Here is a 26,461-nt window from a genome sequence, read left to right as displayed (position 1 = left end):
TGCGTGTGAATAAATATTTTAATATAAAAATAACGTCTCGCCAAATATACACTCGCTTGCAAAATACACAATAGCCGCCGCCGCCGCTGCCGATTTGGCAAAACAAAAAAAACGAATGAAGAGAGAATAGGAGATTTAAAAATGCGCCTCTGTTACAATTCAACTTGGTCCCAGTTTTCCGCGGATTAAAAAGAAATTGGCATCGTCTCTTGCGTCTCGTCACCTTTTTTTGCGAATTGATTTAGCCTCGAATTCGTCTCCATTCAACGTCGACGTAAAGGGTCAAGGGGGCTCTATGGTTTGGCTTTACGTTGAGTGTCTTTAATCGGGTGAGTCAGGGTCAAGGCTATGGTTTAGTGGAATGTTAGACTGGGTTAGGGTGAGGGCTATGGTTTGGTGGAACGTTAGACTAGGTTAGAGTCAGGGTCAGGGCTATGGTTTAGTGGATTGTAAGACTGGGTGAGGGTTAGGGCCAGGGTTATGGTTTAGTGGAACGTTAGACTGGGTAACAGTCAGAGTCAGGGCTATGGTTTAGTGGATTGTTAGACTGGGTGAGGGTTAAAGTCAGGGCTATGGTTTAGTGGCATATTAAACTGGGATAGTGTGAGCATCAGGACTATGGTTTAGCCTCACATTGCGCTTGATTAGCATTACAATCAGGGTTCATAAGGTCAGGGTGTCGCCTTGTGCTGGGGCTGCATTCAGAGTCGCGACCAGAGCCAACGCTAAAAAGAAGGCACAGCAGGTTGGAGGGGGGGGGGCGGTAGCCGTCAGGAGTCGTCATTGGCCTCGCTTGATTCGAGCGACAAATTCCGTGCGGTCTCTGCGCGGTTCCCACTCCATGGCCCGGAGCAGGAGCCGCCACCAACGCGCCGCCACGACCGCCACCACCGGCACTTCTCTGCAAAGATCGCCGCATAGCGTCAAGTAAATAAATAAATAACCGCCATCGCCGGGACAGCCCCCCACCCCCCACCCCCCCCAGGCGCGTCGCTGAGATGAACAAAGCGAGAGAGAGATTCGTCGTCTCGGTGGCCGTGTTGAGGTCGCGGGCAATCCCATCGGACGGCGGTGACGACAAACAAAAGAAAATTGCTCATCTCCCACCCGCTCACCCCATGCGTCGACTCGCTCACGATCCGTCAGTAGTTGACATTCATCAGTAGAATCTCTGTCGCCCACAATGCACCGCTGCACGGCGGTTTCGGTGCGACGCGGGCGAATCGCCTGACATGCTTCGAGCTGTTTCTGGGCCTCCTCGCAGGTCGCTGTGACGGCCCCATTTTTTCACCGACTCTCCCTGACTGCCCATCGAGACTGACCGACAATTTTGCTAAGATTGCCTGGCAATCCATCCACACTGCCTTACAATCCACTAGCCTGACAATCCACCGAGATTGCCTGACAGTTCCATACCATACAAACTGAACGTTCAGGAGAAATATAAATTCACATGCCCTCAAAATTGGTAGAAGTCTCAAATAATTGCAACGGTTGTTCCTAAATAGGCGGAAATGTGATTTCAGAGTCCAGGGTTGGGGTCAGTAGTCGTGCGGGTTCATTGGGGGCCCTCCGTTCGATACATAAACTCTTAATGAGATGACAGGAGAGACATAGACACGAGATAGCGACGTGGTGAGATCAGAGGCTCGAGATCATCAGCAGAGAAGACAGCTGGAGTGAAATAAGGGAGGTATAGCCAAGAGACAAAAATGAAGCTCCATAAGAGACTTCAGACGAGATGGGGATGAGAGGGATGAGTTAGCCCCTTTAATGCCAATCTGCGACTTTGAATATTCGGATTTGAATTTGAGCTGGTATATGTTTCATCCCTCTTCACGAATCTGGAGGGCCTTTGCGCCACTTGGGGGCCCTGCACAGTCGCTTAGTTTGATTATGCCGAGGGCCACCACTGGGGTTAGGCTTGGGGCAAGTGAGCGACAGAAAGCGCCTGGACCTCGTTGTGAGTTGACCTCCTTTCTCGCACGGCCAATTAACCCTTTTCCCTTCCGAGACGTCTGCAAGTTGCAGGGTGGGTGTCTCGTTCACTGCCGAAGCTCGGAACGCGCAAGCGGATCTGCGTTCATTTTATTCAGAGAGGTGTAGCGTCGTCGTTTTTAATGACATTGTACTGTGCTTACCCGCAAAGAAATGTATCGACACGACCGCACTCTACGATGGTTGGTGCCAAACTGAGCCACACACCCTCCGGCATGGCCTTCTACTTCCAATTCCGTTCCGTTAACATGCACGTAAGTCATCGGAATGAAATTATACGTCATCGGAATGGAATTGTATGTCATCGGAATGGAATTGGAAGAAAAACTGATGACGTCCATGCACGTCATCGGAATGGAATCGTACGTCATCGGAATGGAATTGTACGTCATCGGAACGGAATTGGAAGAAAAACTAATAACGTGCACGTACGTCATCGTAATGGAATTGTACGTCATCGGAACGGAATTGGAAGAAAAATTGATGACGTAATGCACGACATCAGAATGGAATCGTACGTCATTGGAATAGAATCGTACGTCATCAGAATAGAATTGGAAGAAAAACTGATGACGTACATGCACGTTATCGGAATGGGAAAGGGTTCATTAATTGCCTACAAAAGTCTACCAACTCAGTCGTCCGATGTTCTGTACGGCCACCCCTCTGGCCCTCCGGTGACGTCGCACATAGCATGGCTGGCTACGTGCGGTGCTAATGAAGAAGTTCGAACACGGGTGTCACTCGCACGATATCGCGGCATTTGTGAAAAAATACAGTTTTGTAGTGTTTGAATCGAGACGCTCTTCCGGTTAAGTGTACGGTACGTTATTCCAGTGCAACCTGCCATATAACTTATATATATACACACACGCACACACACACACGCGTGTGCGCGCGTACACACGCGACGCATGCAAGCAACGGGCTGTCAAAAACAAACCTCAAGAACGAGCCGTGTAAAATACCCCCGGCACAAAACCACGCGGCCCGAAACCGCGTCACGACGACGGTGCCTCTCTCCGTCCCGAGTTTCGGCAAAGATGCTCCATGATCTCCGTCATCACCGGTCGGCGACACAATCGTGCCCACGCGTTCCAGCCCGGTTCGGCGGAGGTCTGAATCCGACCACCCACAATGCAATGAGACCGGCATCTTGCTTGCGTTGTTGTGCCTACACCACCCTCATTACTTCTATCACCACACAGCCGGTGCAGTATACGCTCGTGCCGTGGTGTTACGGTCCATTGCTCCGTATGGCTACAAGCGTGTCAGGAGCATCTATCGTAGTCACGTGACAATTCGACACCCGCAGAAATTCTGATTCCTCGGTGGGGGGGGGGGGGGGGGGTCGTGAGTTGTCGTCCGCGTTGTTTCTTGGTGGAGGGAGGTGGGGGGCGGGGATTCTTTTCCCCCCGTCTCGTTTGTATTGTTTTTGTTCGTCCCATTAACCCAACTGTTGCACGAGCTTATAACTTACATACGATTTGCAGGAATTCTAAATAATCGCGTCTTTTAACGAACTAAATGATGCACGAGCCACGAGCGGACGATTTGATTTTTAAGGGTTTAACCCAATGCAGCCTTGCACGCCTAGTGAATAGAAATCAACAATTTTCGACCGCCCCTTATATATATTGAAAATATATCTCTCTTTAGAATCTTTTTTGAAAGATATTTTGTGGTTACCATTTATTTAAAAAAGTCAACTTCCAAGCCGGCCCAACCACTCAAAGAAGGACGCCAAGGCGTGGCTCACCTCTCTGGCGGGTGGTGGAAATTCCCTATTCCCTTGGCGAGGATGAGCCATTTCATCGTAGCACAAGCACTGCGGACTCTCCGACAAAGTGGCACTCGTTTTTATTTACCTCGTACCAATGCGAGACTGAGTTCGCGTGGGAACAATTGTGAAGTTAAGAGTATTTGGCCGCTAGAAATTTCCACGTGACGACAAGCCACTTCGGTGAGCTATCAAATGTGACCAGGTCGCTTCTGAAAAAAAGACACAGAGCACAGTGGGCCTTACCTGGTTAACAAATATATTAATATATTAGGGGAGTGCGGGCGGGCCTGGGGTGAGGGCCTACGTAGCCCAGGCCACCAATGTAGAGTGGTCGAGGGATCCATGAAATATAAACCCAAAATGTGCGCGTAAAATTGTCCCACAGTGGCCTTATTGCTCAAATTTATCAAGCAATTATTGCTCAAGCCCATAGCCTGGGCGGAGGAGGCATGCGCCCCTGGCACGCCACCCTCACGTCCGACAGAGGAGTCCATAGTCTCTTGGCTTGCGTTATCGGCTGCTAATGCTGCTCCTGCTGCTGATGAGGATGATCACGATGATGATGATGATGGTAACAGCTATGACAATGGTAATGATCTTGACGCAGCTACAGCTGTTGTTGCTGCTGCTGCTTCTGCCGACAATGATGGTGCTGCACCACGATCGCCCCGTACGTTCAAAGTCCCACCGCCAGTCGTAACATCCACAATTTCCCTGCTCCATCCCACGACTTGCACATCTCTCCTCCAACCCGTCCGACGTTCCCGTCTCCTCCGCGTCCCGTCCGCGACGCACATCTCCCCCGCCTCTCTCCGCTTTAACCCCTGGCCACCGCCCTCCTCTTCCGTTCTCTTCCGCCACCACCTGCACCTCCCTCTGTCTTATCTCTCTCTGTCTCTCTCTCCACCGCCCTCCTCCACCTACATTTCCCCATCACTCTCTCCGCTTTAATCCCAGCACCGTCTCTCTCTTTCTATCTCTGTCTCTCCCCCCCCCCGCCCGTCACTTGCAGGTGAACACCTCCACTCGCTCGCTGCAGGTATTGCACTTGACGTAGCAGCACCAGTGGAACTTGCAGTTGCACTGCCACGAGCGCGTGTACAGGTGCGTGTTGTAGCCGCGGCCGCAGCACAGCAAGTCGCAGCCGTCGGCGTGCGGCGACGTGCGGTTGCAGAGGCGCCCACGCGTGCCCAGGCTGCCCGACGCGGGGTCCTCCTCGCAGTAGCTGGGCGAGCGGTCGATGTACACCAGGTCGGTCTCCATGGGCTTGCGGTAGTTCCGCGGCGTCGACTTCACCTTGAGGAAGGCGGGCCGCCGGTGCGGGCTGGCGCGCACCGGCTCCACGTGAACGGCCGAGTTGTACTTCTCCTTGAGCGCGTGGCCCACCTCGCGGAAGCGCGGCAGCATGGTCCAGCAGGTGCGCGTCGTGCACGAGCCCGACACGCCGTGGCACTTGCACTCCAGCTTCATGCGCTCCTCCAGCACCTGCGGGGAGCGGCGGCGGCGGCGGCGGCGGTGGCGGGTTAGCGCGTCGCGCTGCGCTCGCGAAACCCGGCGAGCCGAGATCGAGTGCCCGCTCACGGCCAAGACGCGCGGTCGCGATTGTCTGAGCCGGTCCTGCGCCTCGCCTAGGTCGACTCAGCCTCGAATGAGGACCCGATGCGGTGTGGAAACATCGCCACTCGGGGGAGACAGAGGTGGTCGGGCGTGGTGCTGGCCACACACCCCCTCGTGTGCCGTGCCGGCCTTCGTAGGCGCTCGCTAACAGCACTCGCCCCAACAGTCTGTTAAGGCTATCGGGGGATCTTTGTCTTTGTGTGTGTGTGGGTGTGTATCGGTGGGTATGGGGTTATGGAGGTGTGTGTGGGTGGGTATCGAGGTGTCTGTGGGTGTGTTGGGGGGTATGGAGGTGTGTGGGTGGGTTGTTGTGTGGATTGGCGTGTGGATGAGTGTGTGTCGATGAGAAGTCGTTGGGTGTGTTGGTGAAAGTGTTCGTAAGTAGATACGTTTGTGTGTTGGGTGAGTATTATGGTAAATGGATGTGTTTGGGTAAGTGATTTTGTGAATAATTGGTTGTGTGGGTGTGTAGTTGGATGCTTGTGTGTGTTGGTGTGTGTATGTGTGGGTAGCTACGTGTATGGTTGATCGTGTGGGTGGATGTGTGTTTGTACGAGTTGCGTGGATGTGCAGTTAGGTGGACGTGTGGTTGATTGTGTGGGACTATGGAGGCGTTTAGAGGGTGAGACAAGTGAGAGACGCAAAGTTGAGTCCGAGTTCACTTGGGGATTTGTCCGGGGTGTGTACTGGGTAGTTACTGGGAGTTAAACTAAAGTAAAACTACGAAACTATTTTTTATTTTACCAGGTAAGGCCCACTGAGCTATATATTCTACTTTTCAGAAGCGACCTGGCCACAAATGATAGCACAACGAAGTAGCTTATCATCGTGTGGGAATTCATAGCAGCCAAATACTCCAAACACATTTTGTTGATTCTAAATGTGGAGAGAAAAACCGGAGCACCCGGAGAAAAATCCACGCGACCACGGGGAGAGAGACACGCAAACTCCAAATATACAGCAGGCGTCACCACCTCCTGTATACCAGGCGAGGTAGTTAACATCTCGCCGCCACGGCGTTCCGCTGTCTTGGCTCGGTTATTTATTTGCTGACACTATATTTACAACGTAACAAAAACGATAATAAAATGTCTAAGTAAATACCTATCAGCCAGTAAGTGAGCGCTTGGTGTAAATTTTTTTGTCGAGTAATGATATTCGTAGTTTGATTTTTTATTTATTTTGATATTTAGTTGAAACTCGTAGCACGTGCGTTATACTATAGATTGTAAGGCCGCCGTTACGCGCACTGGGACGAGCGGCGAAGCACACCGCAGCGAAACGGCTCAATGTACGACTGCGAAGTTCCGCTAAACCGACATCGCGATAGTCGTCGTCAATTTGAATAAGAAAAGAAAAACGTCGATCGTTTCGCATCGCAAAATAGTCTTTGCGCGTCGGGGTGGCCGGGCGGCAACGATGGAGGCAGCGTCGCGACGCAGGAATGACGTCTCGAGTCGATCCGTGTTAACGCGGCGAGAACTCGAGCGACGAGGGATCGTCTCGCCTGTGAGAGAGTGGCCTGGGCAACGAATCTGCTGGCCCGGTGGGGGCACGGAGGGAAGCGAGGGTGGGGGAGGCACTTATTGCTGGCTGCGTAATCCCAGCCGTGTAATTTGCGGTGTCGTTTTTGAAATGTGGCAAATTAGGACCCTGACGCCAACACCCCATTGGCATAATCTTGCCAACGGCGTCACGGGATCTCTCACGTCCACCGTGAAGCAGACGGCGCGTAGTGGCATTGCGGCCAGGGGCGCCACGGTGGCGAGGAGATGTCAACCACCTCGCCTGGTATACAGGAGGTCGTAGGTTCGATCCCGACCCTGACACCTGCTGTATATTTGGTGATTGCGTGTTCTCACTATCATCATCATCATGGTGGCTAGGAGATGCTAACTACCTCGCCTGGTATACAGGAGGTCGTGGGTTCGATCCCGACCCTGACGCCTGCTGTATATATGGGAGTTTGCGTGTCTCTCTCCTTGTGGTCGCGTGGCTTTTTCTCTGGGTCTTCCGATTTTCCCTCCACATTTATAATCAACATCACGCGTTTAGAGTATTCGGGTGATATACATTTCCACACGATAATCCACTTCGTTGAGCTATCATTTGAGGCCAGTCACTTCTGAAAAAAAGTTATATAGCTCAGTGGCCTTACCTAGTAAAATAAAATAAAAAGTTTAGTTGTATTACACCACGCAGTATTAATCAGGATGGCCCGCTGGATTAGAACCGTGAACCTTTGCAACGATCAGTGATCACCCTCCTGCATGTATGTATGTTGAACTTCTTTTGCACCGTACGTATCCAACCGTGCTAATCGAAAGTGCGAGAGAAGAACAACAATCTCAACATAAAAATCAGTTTTAAAGAAATGCGTTTTCAATCTCAATGATTTAGAATCGCATAGCTCCAGTGGCTTCCAAACATCGAAAGAGCGTTCCAGACGGCCGCAGACGCTTGGCGATGTTTCAGAAGGAAGCGAGCGGGGAGCCAGGGAGGGACGGAACAGGGAGGCGTAGGAGGGAGGTAATGAGAGGGATTCAGGAGGTTAGAGGGAGTGAGACACGGGATGGAGGGAGGAAGACAGCAGTGAGCTAAGGAGAGTGAGTCAGGAGGTTAGAGGGAGTGAGACACGGGATGGAGGGAGGGAGACAGCAGTGAGCTAAGGAGAGTGAGTCAGGAGGTTAGAGGGAGTGAGACACGGGATGGAGGGAGGGAGACAGGAGGGAGGCTCAGAGATGGCGAGGCATGACTCGATAGCCCGCCACTACCACCTTGCACCTGTGTGGCTACGTGTGCGATCTGGGAGAGGCGGGAAGAGGCAGGTAGAGAGGCAGGGAGAGATCAGATCGAGCCGTCCTTCCCATCCGCATGAGCAGCACCCATGGGAAGGAGGTCGAGTGAGAGGTCGCCCCCTGCCACTGCCCACCTCCTAGAGCCTCTGTTAGCTACCTCTCCCGGTGTCCAGCAGGTCGTGGGTTCGATCCCGACCATGATGCCTGTGTGATTGCTAAGGGTGCTTATAACATCCTTACATCCTTTATATTTGGAGTTTTCATATCTCTCTGTCTCAGTGGTCGCGTGGATTTTTATGCGAGAAACACGCGTTTAGAGTATTTGGCTGCTATAAATGTCCACGTGACAAGGCACTTCGTTGAGCTGTCATTCGTGATGGCTAGGTCGCTTCTGAAAACGAGCTACATAGCTCAGTGGGCCTTACCTGGTAACATGAACAAATGTATTTTACATTTTTTTGTTTCCTCCCAGCCCGAGCCTCAGACCTTCGAGATCACTGCTGCCAACATTTCTGATCGACTTCTCAATGAGCCCCGGCAGAGACACGTGCCCTGCCACACGTGGCGACTCCGGTTTGGCAGTTACCTGTGACTTAGTGTGGAAGAATGCAATGCCGAGGGCAGTGTATTCTTCATCATCATCATCCTCATCATCATCGTCGTCGTCACAGCAGCAGCAGGAAAATCATCATCAGCAGTAGCCGCAGCAGCAGCAGCAGCTGGTATCGTTACCATTATCAACAGCTGTCATGATGATCATCACGAGGAGCCTCATCAGCCAGTGTCTATCCGCTGCTGGGTGAAGACTTCCCTACGCCGCCGCTATCACTCACAGGGTTGGCGGCGGCGTGGGGAGCGCGACAGGGAGAGCGAGAAAGAGGGGCAGGGAGAGCGGAGAGAGAGAGGGACAGGGAGAGAGAGGGGCAGGGAGAGTGGTGGAGAGAGGGGCAGGGAGAGAGGGGCAGGGAGAGTGGTGGAGAGTAACAGGGAGAGCGAGAGAGAGGGACAGGGAGAGAGGGGCAGGGAGAGTAGTGGAGAGCCACAGGGAGAGCGAGAGAGAGGGGCAGGGAGAGCGAGAGAGAGGGACAGGGAGAGAGGGGCAGGGATAGTGGTGGAGAGAGGGACAGGGAGAGCGACAGAATGGCAGCGTGACAGGAGGAGCGAAAGAGCGGCAAGGGGAGCGAGCAAGCGGCAGCGTGGAGGGAAGAGAGGGCCCACCGTGCCCTGCCCACCGTGCCCTGCCCACCGGCTCTCCCCAACCTGCCCTGACCACCGGCTCTGCCCACCGGCTCTGCAGCACCACCGAGCGGCTTCAGCGCTCGCCCAGATGGGGGCCGCGCGCAACAACAAAACCCCCCACGGATGACCAAAGAAGTGGGGGGGATGTGGAGGGGTGTGTGGGGGGGGGGGGTGTGGGGGGGGGATGTGTGGGGGGGTGTGTGGGGAGATGTGTGGGGAGGTGTGTGGGGGGGTGTGTGGGGGGAGGTGTGTGGGGGGGTGTGTGGGGGGGATGTGTGTGTGGGGGGGCCGGGTGCCGCTCTCTCACCTTCCTACCGACCTCGTTGTTGTGCAGATTCATGAGCGTGCGCGCGTTCTGCTTGATCTCCCGCGCGTCCACGAATATTCGCGAGAAGTCGAGGCCGTAGCGGATGTCGGCCGAGCAGCCGCCCCATTTCCAGCCCTCGTCGCGCTCCCCGGCGAGGCCGAGGGCCTCGCTGAAGCCCTGCTTGTGGCGGTCGCAGCCGCACTCGCTCAAGTTGCCGCGGCTGCAGGCCGACGTGACGGCGTGGGCCACGCCGGCGGCCAGCACCGAGTAGGTGAAGGCGGCCTCTCGGCTCCCTGGCAGCAGCAGGAGCAGCAGCAGCAGCAAGAGCAGCAGCAGCAGGAGCAGCAGCAGCAGCAGCAGGAGCAGCAGGAGCAGCAGGAGCAGCAGCAGGAGCAGCAGCAGCAGGAGCAGCAGCAGCAGGAGCAGCAGCAGCAGCAGCGGCACGAGACGTGAACAACCGCACGAACGCCTCCCAATTATCACGGCTGGCTTAGGGGCACATCCATTTAGTAGGTACGCAAACATCTGTCAGAACTTGAGCCCCCACCCCCCTCTCCCTGTACGCACGCGGACTTTTTACACACCCCCCTAACCCAGAATCCTACAGAACGGCCGATATTTAATCCACGCAGAAACGATCAAGGATTGATAAGATTGACCTGCCGCCTATGTCTCTCGAGTGGCGATGTTTACATATCATACACCAGGTACTCATTTGAGGCTGAGTCGATCTAGGGTAGGCCCAGGACCCGTTCAGACAAATCGTCACCGGTGTTGGCAGCGAGCGTGAATCGAATTCGGGTCTCTGTCGGATTCGTAGCGCTACCCACTCCGCTACTGCTCCCCACAGGACGCCCCAACAGCACCACATACCCACACATCACGCCGGGTCAGACCCGGTAATGTGAGTTGGCCAGATCGCCCAAGCCCTTTGTTGAAGGTCACACAAACACTTCACTCTAACAAGTGGGTGTGTAAGGACGCATTTATTCATCATCATCATCAGTGGTGGCCAATCCACTGCTGGATGAAGGCCTGTCCAAGCCGTCGTCCCCTCTGACGACCTTGTGATTGCACCGATTTCACAGCTCCATCTCCTCGGATGCGTTCACTTCCTTGAATGCCACTCCGTTATTATGCTTGACCATCGATACATCGACCCTTCCAGTGACGCCATGGACCTGCTGGCACGGTGGCGAGATGTTAGCTACCTCGCCTGGTATTCAGGAGGTCGTGGGTTAGATCCCGACCCGAACGCCTGCTGTATATTTAGAATTTGCATGTTTTCCCCCCGTGGTCGCGTGGATTTTTCTCCAGGTGCTCCGGTTTTCCCTCCACGTTTAGAATCACGCGTTTAGAGTATTTGGCTGCTATACATTTCCACGTGATGATAATAAGCCACTTCGGTGAGCTTTCATTTGTGGCCGGATCGCTTCTGAAAAAGAACTATACAGCTCATTGGGCCTTACCAGGAAATAAAAAAAATGTTCAGTTTAGTTTAACATCCACTCGGCTTAGGTCAGCAGAACGCAGCTTCTCACCGGCAGTCACGTGGTTTGGAATAGGCTCTGCTGCACTGAAAGTCTGCTCAGCCGCGACGATCGGTGATTTAGGATCGGACTAATAATATTGTTTTTTGTTCTGCTCTTCGCCTTCGGTTGAATGTTCTCAGCGCCGCCCGCCCCTTCCATCTCAGATTGCTGCTAAGCGTGGCGCGTGACAAATCTCGGATTGATTGATTGACGCGTCCTGCCCAAGCCCCAATCACTTTTCTCAATACTTTGGGTGATGTCATCCACCTGTTTGTATGTGTCTTCTCTAACCCACGTGCACCTCTCTCTCTGTTTTGTCGGCAGGTGTAATTCCAAGCCTGCGTCTCTGCATGCAGCAAACTTTTGCAGGTTACCATCGATGTGTTATATTTCGTTCACGACCTCGGCGTGTCCGCATTCGATGCGTCTCTTCAAATGGATTCCTTCTGCTCACGATGCACTGCGTCGGATCGCGTGCGAAAGAACCGGACAAGCGGTTGCGATTGATAACCTTCTTCGGCTAATGGGGTGAACAAAAAACGTGTACGAGCGACACGGACAAGAAGAAAAAAACAATAACAACATGCAACGCAAACGAGACGAAACGTGAATTCTCACGCGAATCGAATTGCGACACTTTGCTGAATGGCCACGTTGATGAACAGCTGGGATAGGCGTGCTGTCGAATCTCGCACTTTACCGAGACGCGCTGTTGCAAGCCTCCCGGAGCGCACCAAGATCAAGAGCCCCTATGTAGATTTGAAGCTTTCGTGACTGCAAGGATTCATATTCTTAGGTTTTTTCGGTAAAGTCACGTAGGTATCTCTTGTAATCTCTCATTTACTTGATACAGCTGTCGGGCTGTGACGGTTCCACCTGAAGACGGAAGCTTGTGTTGCCTCCGAAACGTCGTGATTTCTATTTTTATTTTACTTTTATTAATTTTAATTTTTTACCTACGTGACTTTACCGAAAAAAACCTAAGAATATCCCCTATGTAGCTTACACGTGATGTTTAGGCGCGTGCTGTTTGCGAGCACCTATGAAGGCCGGCAAGCATGTGTAGTGACATGGAATGAGTCACTAGCGCGTGCCGCTGGGAGACTGGTAGACAATAGAATTGGGGGTAGCAGCCCGTTCTACCAGTTGCACCTGTGGGCAAGGCACAGAGCCCTCTGGAGGATCCAGAGGGATGCGGGGCCGAGGGCGGAGCCTGGCCACGCTGGGGAGGATAAAAGGGCGAGCTCCGACTCACAGTCGGGGCTGCTGCGAGCTGGAGTGGAACGCGGCGTGCCATCGTCGTCGTTGTGATATTTGCCTTCTTCTAGCTGTGGGTCTGGTAGCATGTTGGTTGTCCCCTAAGGCTGTGAAGGCCGGAATAAAAGAGAGAGAGCACCTCCTACGAGTGTCTGTGAACTGGCACACTACAGATGTATGTTGAACTTTTTTTTCACCGTACGTAGCCAACCGTGTTAGTCTGAGATGCATGGCGCACGAGGGGGTGGGTGTGACTTGCACCAAGCCTGTCCACCTTTGTCTCTCCAGCGGCAAAGCTTACACGCCGTACATTTGAGGCTGAGTCAACCTAGGGGAGGCATAGGACCGGTTCATGTAATCTAACCTCTGCGCCGTCGCTCCCCACATGCGAATAGAACGCATGCAGGCACACACACAGTGCTAGGTCAAATGCACTCGCATACACGCATGGAACACACACACGTGCTCACCCATGTACCCACACCGGGAACTATAACCCTTGCGTGTCGTGCGCACACGTGATGGGAACAAACAGGGCAACAACTGCCACTCTCGGCACGTACCAGTGCCAAACGAAAACTATTCAACTACATTTTTTATTTTGTTTTACTAGGTAAGGCCCCATTGAGCTATCTAGATCTTTTTTTTTCAGCAGCGACCTGGCCACAAATGACAGCTCAAGGAAGTGGCTTTGTCACGTGGACATTTACAGCATCCAAATACGCTCTAAACGCACGTTTTTAAATTTGGAGGGAAACACCGGAGGACCGGAAAAAAAATCTACGCGACCACGGGAAGAACATGGAAACCCCAATTATACAGCAGGCGTCAAGGTCGGGATCGAAGCCACGACCTCCTGTATACCAGGCGATGCCGTTAACATCTCGCTACCATGGCGTCTCAAACTAGATCGTGCTTGGAGCTTCCAATGATCTGTGAGCTCCTCGCACAATATTGCCCGGTTGAACCCAGGGTGTATCACGCGGCCGGGTCAGCCTGAATGCTTCAAGCCAGTGCAGGCGTTGCTGTAAAGATGACTTCGTATGGAGCAACTGGTCAGGTCGCTGCGCTGTAACGTTACACAGGCACGCCGAGCAAGGGACATGCCTCAATGGATGTTGCGCTCAAGGCGATTTCCTTATAATCAATGGGGACCACGCCAAGACAAAGATGCCCCGTATAGCCTGACCAGATTGTTGGGACAAGTGCTGTTTAGCGAGCAGCACCTATCAAGGTCAGCACGGCACACAAAGGGGTGGGTGGCCAGTACCACGCCCCATTGCCTTTGTTTCCCCCAGTGGCGATGATTTTACACACTGCACCAGGTACTCATTTGATGCCGAGTCGACCTAGGGGAGGCACAGGGCCGGTTCAGATAATCGCCACTGGTGGTGTCCGTGAGCGGGAATCGAACTCGGTTCGCCGGGTTCGTAACGCAGCGCGCTAACCGCTACAAAGGCAAAGGCCCCCCGTAAAGCTTGAACAGGCCGTTGGGTCAAGTGCTGTTCAGGAGCAACCGCTACACATACGTGTACACACTACTGGGACAGAGATCCATGTGCACATGAAGACCACTGAGATACACACACTACTTGGGGACTCAAAAACACCACCACCACCAGCTGCTGCTATTCCCAGATAAATGGCAGTGACATAACCACGTGCTTGCTCTAGGCTACCGACACTTTGAGGTCGTGGGACAGACCCAAGTGTTACGGGTTAACGGACCGAGGCGATCTGCACGCGCACCACAAACATACCAAACTCGTTGATTTAGCCGCCGTGTAACTCCACTAAATGTTACGAGCTTCTCTCCGCGTGTCCTTTTTGTTTGTGGAGGGCAGCTGCCTCCACTGCCTAGTAACGTCTTTCACGAGCCCCCCCCCCCCCCCCGGTGCCTCCCAGTGCCTGGCGAGACGACTAGGGGCTCCAGGTGCCTCTGCGTGGCACGACGGCCCCATCCCCTCTCTAGCCCGGGCTCCACTTCCTTGAGCCCCCCTTAGAAGCGGGACACACGGAAGCTGCGCGAAACGTGCGGCGGTTTGGACGCGTGGACAACGCAAACACAGTCGTCGCAATCTCCTCCTCCTCCTCGCCTGCTGAAGGCACTCTGCTCAGACCCTCTCGGAATCTAAAACACAGAATGGATTGCTCAGCGCGTTGGCTTTCGCGACCCAAATTAATTTGTCCATGATAGAGGTCTGTTTGGGTTTGGGTCGCGTGAATATTAAACGTGTCGTTAAACCCGCCACCACCGGACACACAGCCAATTTGTAAGGTTCGTCTCGTAAACAAATCATGGCAATTCGATACTAGTTCAGCACACCGGTGTGTTGGAGAGTAAACCCACAACATTCACCGTTCGAGCATTCTCCAACACACCGGTGTGCTGAACTAGCAAAGAATTGGCATGTTTTGTTTACGTGACAAACCTTACTAATTGGCTGTGTCGGGTGGTGGCGGGTTTAACGACACATATATATTACCTCGATCTAACCCAAAAAAACCTCTATTATGAACAGGATGGATTGTAAGGCCTATGCCGGCGTAGGCGTTTCTGCATTGGGGGTTATGTTTTTTAATTGCGAGGGTAGAGAGAAGGCCCAATATTTGCGGATGAGAAGGTCCAGGTGCTACGTGTGGAGTTACCTTGGCAGGCAGCTGGCACACAGCGCTACACAGCCAAGCCAGAGTGAGACCTCTCCAGTCAGACCACTCTTTACAGGGGTGGCCCAAAAAAGTCAGGACACATTGGGTTATTATATTAACGGCAGTCATACCACTCTGTGGCTCATCAACAGTGGTTGTCCTATGGTTAGGCTGGTCTTGGCATATACGCACTACTCGGGCTCACAAAGACCAAGACCCCCCCCCCCCCCCATATAGCCCTGAACAGGCTGTTGGAGCAACAGCTGTTAGCGGGACACCTATGAAGGCCGGCATGGCACACGAAGTGGGTGGGTAGCCAACACCATGCCCGATCACCTTTGTCGTCCCAGTGCTGAAGTTTACACACCGCACCAGGTACTCGTTGAAGGCCGAGTCAGCCTAGGGAAGGTCTAGGACCTGTTCAAATATTCGCCACTGTTTTGGCCGTGAGTGGGAATCGTATCATAGCTCACACATCACACGCAGCAACAATATAAAATCGCTGTTCGCAACCAAGTGGCGGTGACGTCACCATGGCGCTTGTACCAGGCTCGGTGCACATTGAGGCCAGGTGAAATGTCGAAGGCTCGCGGACAGGAGGTCACGGGACAGACCCAGGGGCCATGGATTGGCCGACTAAGATGACTGACCGATGCACCACAAACACCCCACCACTGAAGACAAAGATCCCCCGTATAGCCTTAACAGACTGTTGGGGCAAGTGTTGTTATCGAGCACCTATGAAGGCCGGCACGGCACACGAGGGGGTGGGTGACCAGCACCACGCCTATTTCTCCCTTGTTGCGATGTTCACACACCGAACCAGGTACTTATTTGAAGCTGAGTCGACCTAGGGGAGGTATAGGACAGGTTCAGATAATCGTCACCGGTGCTGATGGTCGTGAGCGGGAATCGAACTCAGGTTTGTAGCGCGGCGAGCTCACCGCTACCACCACCGCTACCACCACCGCCACCACCAAAGTACAAAGACAAAGGTCCCCCGTATAGCCTTTAACAGACCGTTGGGGCAAGTGCTGTCAGCGAGCGCCGCCGTGTGACTCACCGACTCGCAGCTCCTGTCCAAACACTGTGGTGTCGCCCAGCGCCGAGCAGTTCCAGCGGCCGTGGCGGAACTGGAAGTGGCACTCGGCGAGGCCGAGCTGGGCCCCCTCGCCGATCACGATGATCGCGTCGGGCCGGCTCTGGCAGATGGCGCGCTGCCGCGGCGCCAGCCCCGGAATCTTGTTGCAGATCACGTTAGCCCCCAGCGCCACCACGGACGACAAGGCCCTGGGGAGAGGGGAGGGGGAGTGGGGGGGTGCACGCGGATCGTCATCAGCTGCAATATTAGCAGCAGCAGTCCAGTTTACCACTTGAGTCAAATTTACCGTGGAAATCCAATTTACCGTGGGAGTTTAGTTTACCAAGAAAGTGCAATTCACCATGGAAGTTCAGTTTACCATGGAAGCCCATTTCATCATGGAAGTCCGGTTTACCATGGAAGTCCAATTTTCCATGGGAGTCCAATTTACCATGAAAGTCCAATTTACCATGTCTAACACTGACGGCGCTGACTGAGATATCAAACTACTATCCTTCGTAGCGATATATCTAGTGGAGACAGTCAGTAGCGACAACGGCAACGAGACGACAGCAACGATGAGACGAGTCCACTCCCAGAACCGACAGCCTCGAGCTCCCGCTCTCGGCTCCTTTAATGCAACCCAGCACCTGACCGCGCCTCCCTTCTTGAACCCGCTAGCAGGTTCCAGGGGCCTCCAGATGGGGTCCACTGTGACCCTTACCCTGGTTCCTCCTCTCTGCCAACACACCGTGCACACCCTCACCGGCGTGTGTACTGTCTGTCTACCACAGTTGCCGCTGCTGTCCACCAGCCGGCGCTATTACACTACATCACCCCCCCCCCCCCCCCCCGCTTGTTTAAAAAAAACCAGCCATCCCGGCTGATACACAGCAACGCAACCGGGTGGATAGGTAGAGCAACTCCCACAACCGAGGAACGTCAAAAAGCACAAAAAAAACAACCAACCAAAACCATAGTCGCGATACTCCCAGCAAACCAACAACCCAACACCTGCTCCACCTGAGCATGTCGGCGTGCACGCAGGCACACAGCACAACCGCGGCACCCCCGCCAACCGACAACACAACAGATGTGACACTCGGCGCGTGGCGCAGGCAAAAAATACCCATCAACGACAACAACAACAACCATTAACACAAAACACGCAGCACCATAAACCCCTTCTCAGTGCCCATTATCCTTAACACGTAATTTTTCCCAATCACACAGTACAAGAGAAAGTCCGCTTTACTGGAACATTGCTCATCTGAGCCTTGGTCCTTGACGCCGGTCCCCCACCTTGGGCAGGATCTTGCACTTCTTGTGGGGCTCCGAGGAATACACAAAAAACAGCCGAAAGGGCATGGCCCCTCCCTGGATTCATTAGCAGCACTTGACCAGGCTCCAGCCTTAGATTTCTCACACACGGCGACCTCGGAAAATTTTCCGGCATCACAGGCTTGGGTTGTGTGGGGCTTGGGGGGCAAAAGCCGGCAGGGTGGAGGGCGTTGGTGGCGCTACCGATGTCGCGTTGATACCCCGGCACTCTCTTGCGACGTGGCCCGGCCGACCACACCTGAAGCAGGTGGCCGTGGGTCTCCAAGGTGGAAGGGGCAGCCACTCTCACCAACTCCATCCCGTCGGCCTTCGGAAGAAGCCCCTCCAAGCACAGCCCATAGCCGTACACCGCAGCCACCATCTCCACCTCCCGGCACTTGGGTCTCTGTGCCTCGGCGTCTCCAGTCCAAGTCGCCACCTTGAGTCACTGCTGCATGCTATTGTGGGCATGAATCCACCGGGCCACCTTCAAAGACGTTTACTCATCGTCCTCCATGATCGCCAGGACGACCCCCAACTCCTGTGCCAAAGATAGCAGCCTCTTCACTGCTAGGGAGTCGAGCGCCATCCGGTCCATGTGGGGATATGCCTCCTGTCCCAACGCCAGCAGAGTCCTACGAAAAGCGAGAGGCGTCTTGGCCTTCCCTCACTTCCGCTGCAAAAATCTCCTGCGGGCATTATATGGCGTGTCAAAGACTCCGACTATTTGGGCATATGCCCGCTGGAGAGTTGACCGATCACCTTCCGGGATGGCCTTGAATGCCACCAACGTATCGTCATCGACGGCCATCGGTAGGGCTCGCAGGGCATCCTCTTCCATTCACCCGATGGAAAACCAAGCTGCCTCGAAGCGATGACGGAACGCCGTAAAATCGTCTCCCGCCGCCACAAATTCCCGAACGGGAGACAACCATCATGGTCGGCATACGGTCCCTTGTAGCACCGCCTTAGCATCGTCCCACGTCTCACTCCAAATGGCACCTGCCAGCCATGCCGTGCCCTCCACGGGCAAAATGGCACCCGGCAATCGCGTGGTCTCCGTCGTGGGAATCGCTGCTGCAAGTGGCAGCTTCGCCGAGCCTCGCGGCCCACTCACCGTCCCCTGGACGGCAGGTGCGGACGCGGAGAGCTGTGTGACCAGCTGGCTGATGGTCACGGGGAGCAGGTTGAGGCGGCCAACCTCCTCGCGCCACCCCATTCGCGACTCAGGAGGATCAGTGCCCCTCTCCCGCTGATCCACAGCCACCACTCCCATGCCCACGGAGTTTCTAACTGAGGTCCCGAGGCTGTCGGAGGGATGACCGTCTCGCCATCCTCGTCTTCTGATGACACTACGGGTGGGTTCCTCTTCCTGGATAGCTTCGACATTGTAACTTATACCCTAATGCCTGTCAAATTTTCCAACCACTTCTGACACCAGTTGTAGTGTCAACGATTCAGAGACAGAGTTTATAGGAGGCACCTTCTTTATTAACAATTACTACGGACTCGTCCACACACTCTCCACAGAAGCTTAGCCTAGCCTGTACACAACACCAGCCATCTAACACTGATGGCGCTGACTGAGATAGCCAGCTACTATCCTTCGTAGCGCAATATCTAGCGGAGACGGCAGCGACGACGGCGACGAGACGACAGCAACGATGAGATGAGTCCACGCCCAGAACCGGCAGCTTTGAGCTCCCCGCTCTTGGCTCCTTTTATGCTACCAGCGCAGCCTGGCTCTGCTCTGACCGCGCCTCCCTTCTCGAACCCGCTAGCAGGTTCCAGGGGCCTCCAGACGGGGTCCTCCGTGACCCTTGCCCCAGTTCCTCCGCTCTGCCAACACACTACAGTTGCCGCTACTGTCCACCAGCTGGCGCTATTACACTACACATGCATAGAGGCTAATCCCAGCTACACTCAACACAGTGTGCATGAATAGAGGCTATCAATGCTCCGGCATGTGTGAGTCCGTTGAATAACACTGTGTAACAATTTTTTTTGTTCCTGGATAGTGTTATTTCCTAATTTCTTATGCCTCAAAAGTACAGAAAATAGCTATTATTCCTCACAAACTTTGCTTTTGTGACCAGGGCAGTGGTATTTTGAAATGTACCTACTTTCAATGAGAAAATGGGCGAATTTGTGTACTTTCGTTCACATAAAGTCAGAAACAAAACAACAAAGTAATACAAAATTGACTACAATATATATGCCAGTGAATTCACAGTACTGAATACAGCACCCGCATTCCTATTATCCGCGGCAGCTATATGGTCATATTCTTGGTTCTTTCGGTATAGTCACGTAAATAGAACAAAAAAAATAAGAAAAAAAAATACACCAAAATTTAATACAAAAAATATTTGAAAATTATTTTAAAAATGTACAAAAATACATTTCAAATATCATTTTTATTTACAAATTTTTTTCTATTTATGTGACTACCGAAAGAACAAAGAATATGATTTTTTTGCAGTCACGAAAGTTTTCAGTCCAAAAGCTAAATGGTCCGCGAAAACCCCTCTTAACCGCCGCTCTATTTAATCCTATTATCCGCGATTTTAACTGTAACGCATAGCTGAGTTCTAAGAGTCGAGATTCTTTCCCGCGGAAAAGAGGACACACACAGGGACACGGAGACACACACAGAGAGACACACAGAGATACACACAGAGACACGGAGACACACACAGGGACACGGAGACACACAGAGACACGTAGACACACACAGAGACACACAGAGATACACACAGAGACACACACAGGGACACGGAGACACACACAGAGACACGGAGACACACACAGAGACACACATAGAGATACGGAAACACACACACACAGAGACACTGAGACACACACAAATACATGGAGACACACACAGAGACACGGAGACACACACAGACACGCAAACACACACAGACACACGCACAGACACAAATACACACGCAGAAACACGGAGACATACAGAAACACACACAAAAACACAAATATACACAGAGAGACATGGAGATACACAGACACGAATACACACAGAGAGACACGCAGACACACAGACATACGGAGACAAACACAGATACGGAGACACACACAGACACGAATACACACAGAGACACGGACACACTTTGTGAGATCTCGGACGCTAAGCAGCGCTGATCCTGACTCGCGCTTGGATGGGTTGACTCTACAATGCATAACAGGTGTTGTAGGCTGCTCCTACTGCTGCTGCTGTTGCTGCTTGCAGGACTACGCGGGCAGCAGGAAGCAGTCAAGCGACATCCATTGCTGTACTGCGCCATGCCCGCAAGCGAAGATGCGTCCTGCCTTCACCAGCGCGCACCGGCGTGGTGAAGTATGGTCAAATATACCCCCAGCCAGTACCGGATTAAGCTCGTGCGTGGCCTGTAGCATATGTTATAAAGGGGCCCTAAATTTTAAAAAATACATATATAAAAATATTATTTTTTTACTTGCACAGTAAAGTAATTGTATTTTTATTTGCTATACAGCCACAGATAATACGACAAATCGCTAACCTTAAACACCCAGCCGTTCATAAAAGTTGAAGGCGGTATAGTACTATAGTAATAGAGCAAGTGCAGAATCACTGAACCGGAATTTATAGCTTGAAAGCATTTAGCGCGGGGCCCTTGAAAGTGCGGGGCCCCTAGCTACACATGTAGTAGCTACTACAACACGTGTAGTAGTAGCTACTACAACACGTGTGTTGTAGCTACTACACTACACACGTGTTGTAGCTACTACACACGTGTTGTAGCTACTACTACACGTGTTGTAGCTACTACAACACGTGTGTAGTAGCTACTACAACACGTGTGTAGTAGCTACTACAACACGTGTGTTGTAGTAGCTACTACACGTGTAGTAGCTACTACACACGTGTGTTGTAGCTACTACACACGTGTTGTAGCTACTTTTGCTACTAGGATCATCCGGCACGGTTCCCCCCTCCCCCGTCCCCACACACAACACGAACGACGTGGAGAGGCTCTCGTCCAGCAGTGGAGTGGTAAAATATCTCCCTCGACCGGTACATCTCTTCCGCACATAGTGAGAATTGGCGTTAGATATTCACCACCATCATCACGATCGTCTGTGATATCATACTTATCTGTTTAACACGTAGTAGGCATTCGCGACAAATATCATCCATAATACAGATTAGATCGCGTAATTTACGTTAATTACGCAATCTAACCCAGACACTAGCTTCATCAGCCAACGGCCAGATTTGTGGAGAAGTCCACCTGTTCCACAAATATGCCTGCCGCCTGATGAAGCTGGTTGTAATGACTGGCGAAACGTCGTACTCAGATTGTAAATGTTGTGGCTTGGCTCTCCAACACACACCGGTTAGTGCTGTACTAGTAACGAATTGGCCACGTTCTGTTTATGTGACAAACCTTACTAGTTGGCTGTGTCGGGTGGTGGTGGGTTTAACGACACATTTATAAATGTACGCGATCTAACCTCAAAAAGAACCCTGCATTATGGATGGTTATCTGCGTTTAGCCAAAAGTTGTGGATGCGTCTTATAATCCGGGAGGCGTGCTAGTGGGGAGCCACATCTGGATAGTTGTACACAGACAGCGGGCACCACTTTGGGGGGGCGGGGGGGGGGGTGCGTCTTACTATCCGGAAGGTTTTATCACCCGGAGAATAAATTTGGATTTAAAGCTTTCGTGACTGCAGGGATTCATCTTCAAGGTTCTTTCGGTAAAGTCACGTAGAATGGAAATAATAAAATAATGATAATAAAACATTATAAAATTATTCTCACGACGTTTCGGCCACAACGCAAGCAGCCGTCCTCAGGTGAAGAACAGGTCTGTCGAGAAGACAGACTCTGACAGACTGCAGTCTTCTCTGTCTTCTCGACAGACCTGTTCTTCACCTGAGGACGGCTGCTTGCGTTGTGGCCGAAACGTCGTGAGAATTATTTTATTGTTTTATTTTTATTATTTTATTATTTCCATTCTACGTGACTTTACCGAAAGAACCAAGATGAACTCGGAGAATAATACACCTGTGTGTCTGTGCGTAATGGCGGAGCCAGGATTTTCAGGTAGAGGCGGTGGCAACCCCTCCAGCAATGAAAAATGATAAAAGTTGTTAGTCAGTAAGGACTTGTCCCTTGCTTTTTATTCGACGCGTGTGCGGCGATGGCGCAGCCATCGATCGAGGGTCGAATTCGAACCGCGTTGTGTGATCGGCATCGCGCTCGCTGAAGGTGAATGCCTTCAGGGAAGTCGTGGACTGTATACGCAACTGCGCACAATTCTGTGAGTCACTAATAACCGCTTTGCCGTTACTTATTGCCAATTATGGACTCAGACTATTGTCCTATCATCTCATAAAGTCCGTGACACGTAATAATATGCTACACAGTGGCAGTGGGGGTCGCAAAATACCGATTTATTACTAATAAACCCCAATGATCCGATCGAAATTATGGATTATAAATTCTGGATTTCGATCGGATCATTGGGGGGGCACGTGCCACCCCACCCCCCCACTGGCTCCGCCAGTGACTGTGCGTGTGCGTAAACTTGTGGGGGGGCGGTGGCGCAGCGGTTAGCACAACGCGCTGCGAAACCCAGCAACACCGGCGACGAGTATCTAAACCGATCTCGGACCGCTCCTTAGGTCGACTCAGCCTCAAATTACTATCTGGTGCGATGTGTAAATATCGGCACGGGAGAGACAAAGGCGGCCAGGCGTGCGTGATGTTAGCCACCTACCCGTCAACCCCCCCCCCCCTCCTTCCTATAAAAGCCGTGCCGGCGTTCAGAGGCGCTCGCTAACAGCACTTGCCCCAACAGTCCGTTAAGTCTACACGGGGCATCTTTGTCTCTGCCCACTCGTGTGAGAATGACTCTGCCACTCGCCTGCTAAACCCCGAGCAACATGCAATGCTCGAGTCAAACCACTCAGCTTCGCGCACACACAAACCCACACACCCACACACACACACGCGTGTGTAGAGCCCCTTTGCCAACCCACTGCTGGATGGAGGAAGGGCCAGCTTCCCCCAGCGCCTTGGGGATGCGTGGGGGTTAACTCGACCATACTTCGCCGCGCTGGTGGTCAGCGCGTGTTTGGTGAATGCGGGGAGCCCACTTCTACGCACGCCACAGATTTGGCTCCAAAGTCTCCGCTCCGCTTCGGTGAGCTCTTGCAACGCGTAAACAGGATCACACGCTCGCCGCCGAAGCAGCAACGCACCTCCGGTTGGCACGGTTGTCTATGCGCGGTGCGAAAGAAGTTGAGCGTACACGCACGCGTGCGCTCGAAGCTAAGCAGCGCTGAGCCTGGTTCGTGCCGAATAATAATAACATCACGTGTTGCTGGCTCTTGGCCTGCGAGGTGGATTTAAACGCACCGCTCTGTGCGGAGCTTTTAAGTGTTAGTTGCTCGGCGGCTATGTGGACTTTCTCCGTGCAATTCTGGTTTCCTTCCATGCGAAGCCAAACAACTCACTGATGAAATCAACCAAACGTACAAATTCCGCAGGAACCTCTTGGACGATAGCCTCGAGACTCAGACTTTGCGCCAAGTGGCGTGTGGTAGCAGGCGGTGCAACTGCGCCGGACTACTGGACATCTGTGCAACAAAATGAAGCTTTACAGCTCGCGTATAAATAAACATTCTGATTCTTATTCTGGGTTCCAGGGTGCCGAACCGGGCCCAGGCGGCGGACTACCAAGAGGGTGGGGGCATTGAACATGGGGTGGGGGGGGGGGGGCATTGAACATAGGGTGGGGGGGGGGGCATTTCTCATCGCTGGCACCAAGGGCTCCCCTATGCTCACCGCGCTGTGCGCGCCTTTCAGCTTGGGCGAAATTGCTTCTGCGGAACCAACTGAGAACCCCGGGGGGATGGGGGGTGAGTTCGAGAGAAAGGTGGTTAGATACTGATGTATCACGGAGCTGCATTAGGGTTCTCTGCATTACACAAGTGTGAGTCGATCTCGAGTCCGCGTCTTGAAGAGAGGGCCCTTAGCGATTAAAACCTGCCAGTTCACCAGCATTGATTGATTCGAGCAAGTCCGACTCTGCCGATGGGACACGGGATATCAAAACCGACGCACAGTCTGCTTGTACCGACTTAATCGATAGTGTCGAAATGATTTCACTCACAGGGGTTCGTGGGTCGTATCGGTCGTGCTAAAAAAGAAACGCGTTTTTCATGCTACGTGGAAAGACAAACATATGAAAGAGATGCGTTGTCTGCGTATCTGTTTTGTTATCAGAGCGATGGACAGGTGAGTAGGAAAACAGATTTTGGTGGACCGGAGAGACGGAGGGATCGATGGATGAGCGTGTAAGCAGTGATGGAGATGAGCACGCGTGTATGTACGTACGTATGTTGAACTTCTTTCGCACCGTACGTATCCGACCGTGCTTAATCGGAGCCGAGTGTGAGCAGTGTGCGCGCGCGGGGGGGGGGGTGTGGAGAGTGGGGGGGGGGGGGTCTTCTCCTTCTTACCCAATGCGTAAGTAGACGAGGCCGAGGCACATCAACACCTGCGGGAGCCAGCGCTGGAGGTCCCGGCTCATCGCTGGGCGAAAAATCTCGCGCGGGAGCCCAAAAGCCGCTCGGGTTTACACGCGAGCACCGGGGGCCACCTCGCAGCCGCCAGCACCACCTCCTCCCGGCTCCACTCCCGGCTCCACCAGTGAAAAGTTCAAACGCAACAGACGTTTTGTTTCGCTCTCTCTCACTCACACGCACGCGCGCGCACTCCCGAGTGCGCGCCGCGGGTCCTGTGACCGAGTGCGCGATGCACGTGACAGTTCTTGGAATAAGATGAAAATGTATTTAAAAAAAGAAAAAAAAACGTCGTTGATAATTCCCTTTTAGGCGTTTAAGTAAAACGCGGCGACTGCTGCTTTCGTGACACCGGCGAGATTGAGGGCGGCGAAGTCTGGCGCGGGACGAGAGGAGAGTTCCTCCTCCAGGTCGACTTCTCCTGGGTTCGCGATGCTCGCCCGGGGCAGCATGGGGTGGCCGCGTCCCTGGAGCTGAGGGGTCTCGGAGTCTCGGCGCATTGAGGCAAAAGTCTGCTCTGACTTCCACCGGAGTTTGGTGTCTCTGTGTCTCTCTCGCTCTCCGTTTCTCCCGCGCGCTCTCTCTCTCTCTACACACACCCTCCCTCGCTCTTTCCCACTCACTCACTCACCCACCCACCTACCTCCCTCCCTCCCTACATCCCTACCTCCCCTCCCAGAGTCCTGCTCCTCCTCCCCTATCAGTATTCATGCAGTGAACCGTGTGCGCGTTCGGCCACGTGGGAGCTTCGGCGAGGTGTGGTGCTACACGGAATGGTTGCTACTGCTGTTCGTGCATTGGATGAACATTTTTTTTTAAATGCAACGATTAAACCACGAAAATATTTTAAAAAATGCAACGATCAAACCACGAATACTTTCAGCTCATCCCAGCGAAAAGCTGTCTGCTTGTGTGCGCGGGTGAAGCGATGATGCTGATAATAATCGTCACCGTGACAATAGTCATCGCCTTAATGGGTAATACTACTGCTGACCCAAATGGGCCCTCAATGTGGCCAATATCGTGAGATAATACGGATTTAATTGTTAAGCCTGGTTCGCACTCGTACGGGAAACTACCAGGGCCCATGAGGTGTTATGTAGACCAGAGAGCTACGAGGTGGCCGGGCAATGTTAGTATTTCACAGCGTTGCATCCTTGAACCTATCTGTGCGGAGTTTTAAGCGTTACCCGCGTCGTATTCGTGGTGGGGTTTCTCCCCGTTCCCAGATTTCCTCCCACTCGAAGCCAGGCAACTCATTAATGGACTTTGGCCAAAGATCTCGATGCAGTAGGACCCTCTTGA

General features: G+C 52.9%; 1 protein-coding gene across 2 annotated transcripts; it reads right to left on the bottom strand.

Moving 5' to 3' along the window:
* On the bottom strand, nucleotides 1-25,761 carry LOC133356804 (protein Wnt-7b-like). Of its 2 annotated transcripts, none has more exons than XM_061574498.1 (4): nucleotides 25,094-25,761; nucleotides 16,244-16,470; nucleotides 9,743-10,035; nucleotides 1-5,266 (listed from the first exon to the last, which is right to left on the bottom strand). In XM_061574498.1, the coding sequence occupies exons 1-4, from the start codon at nucleotides 25,162-25,164 to the stop codon at nucleotides 4,784-4,786; spliced, it is 1,074 nt and encodes a 357-aa protein (XP_061430482.1). In that variant the 5' UTR covers nucleotides 25,165-25,761; the 3' UTR covers nucleotides 1-4,783. The 2 variants fall into 2 exon arrangements, with proteins under 2 accessions (XP_061430482.1, XP_061430483.1); XM_061574499.1 differs by having other exon boundaries at nucleotides 9,755-10,035.
* Between the last annotated feature and the right edge of the window lie 700 nt (nucleotides 25,762-26,461).

The sequence above is a fragment of the Lethenteron reissneri genome, chromosome 55 (genome assembly GCF_015708825.2).
Source record: "Lethenteron reissneri isolate LAM-NWPU_2019-01 chromosome 55, ASM1570882v1, whole genome shotgun sequence".
NCBI classification, from domain to species: Eukaryota; Metazoa; Chordata; class Hyperoartia; order Petromyzontiformes; family Petromyzontidae; genus Lethenteron; species Lethenteron reissneri.
Note: the sequence above shows the minus strand (reverse complement) of the source record. Positions and strands in the feature narration are given on the sequence as shown.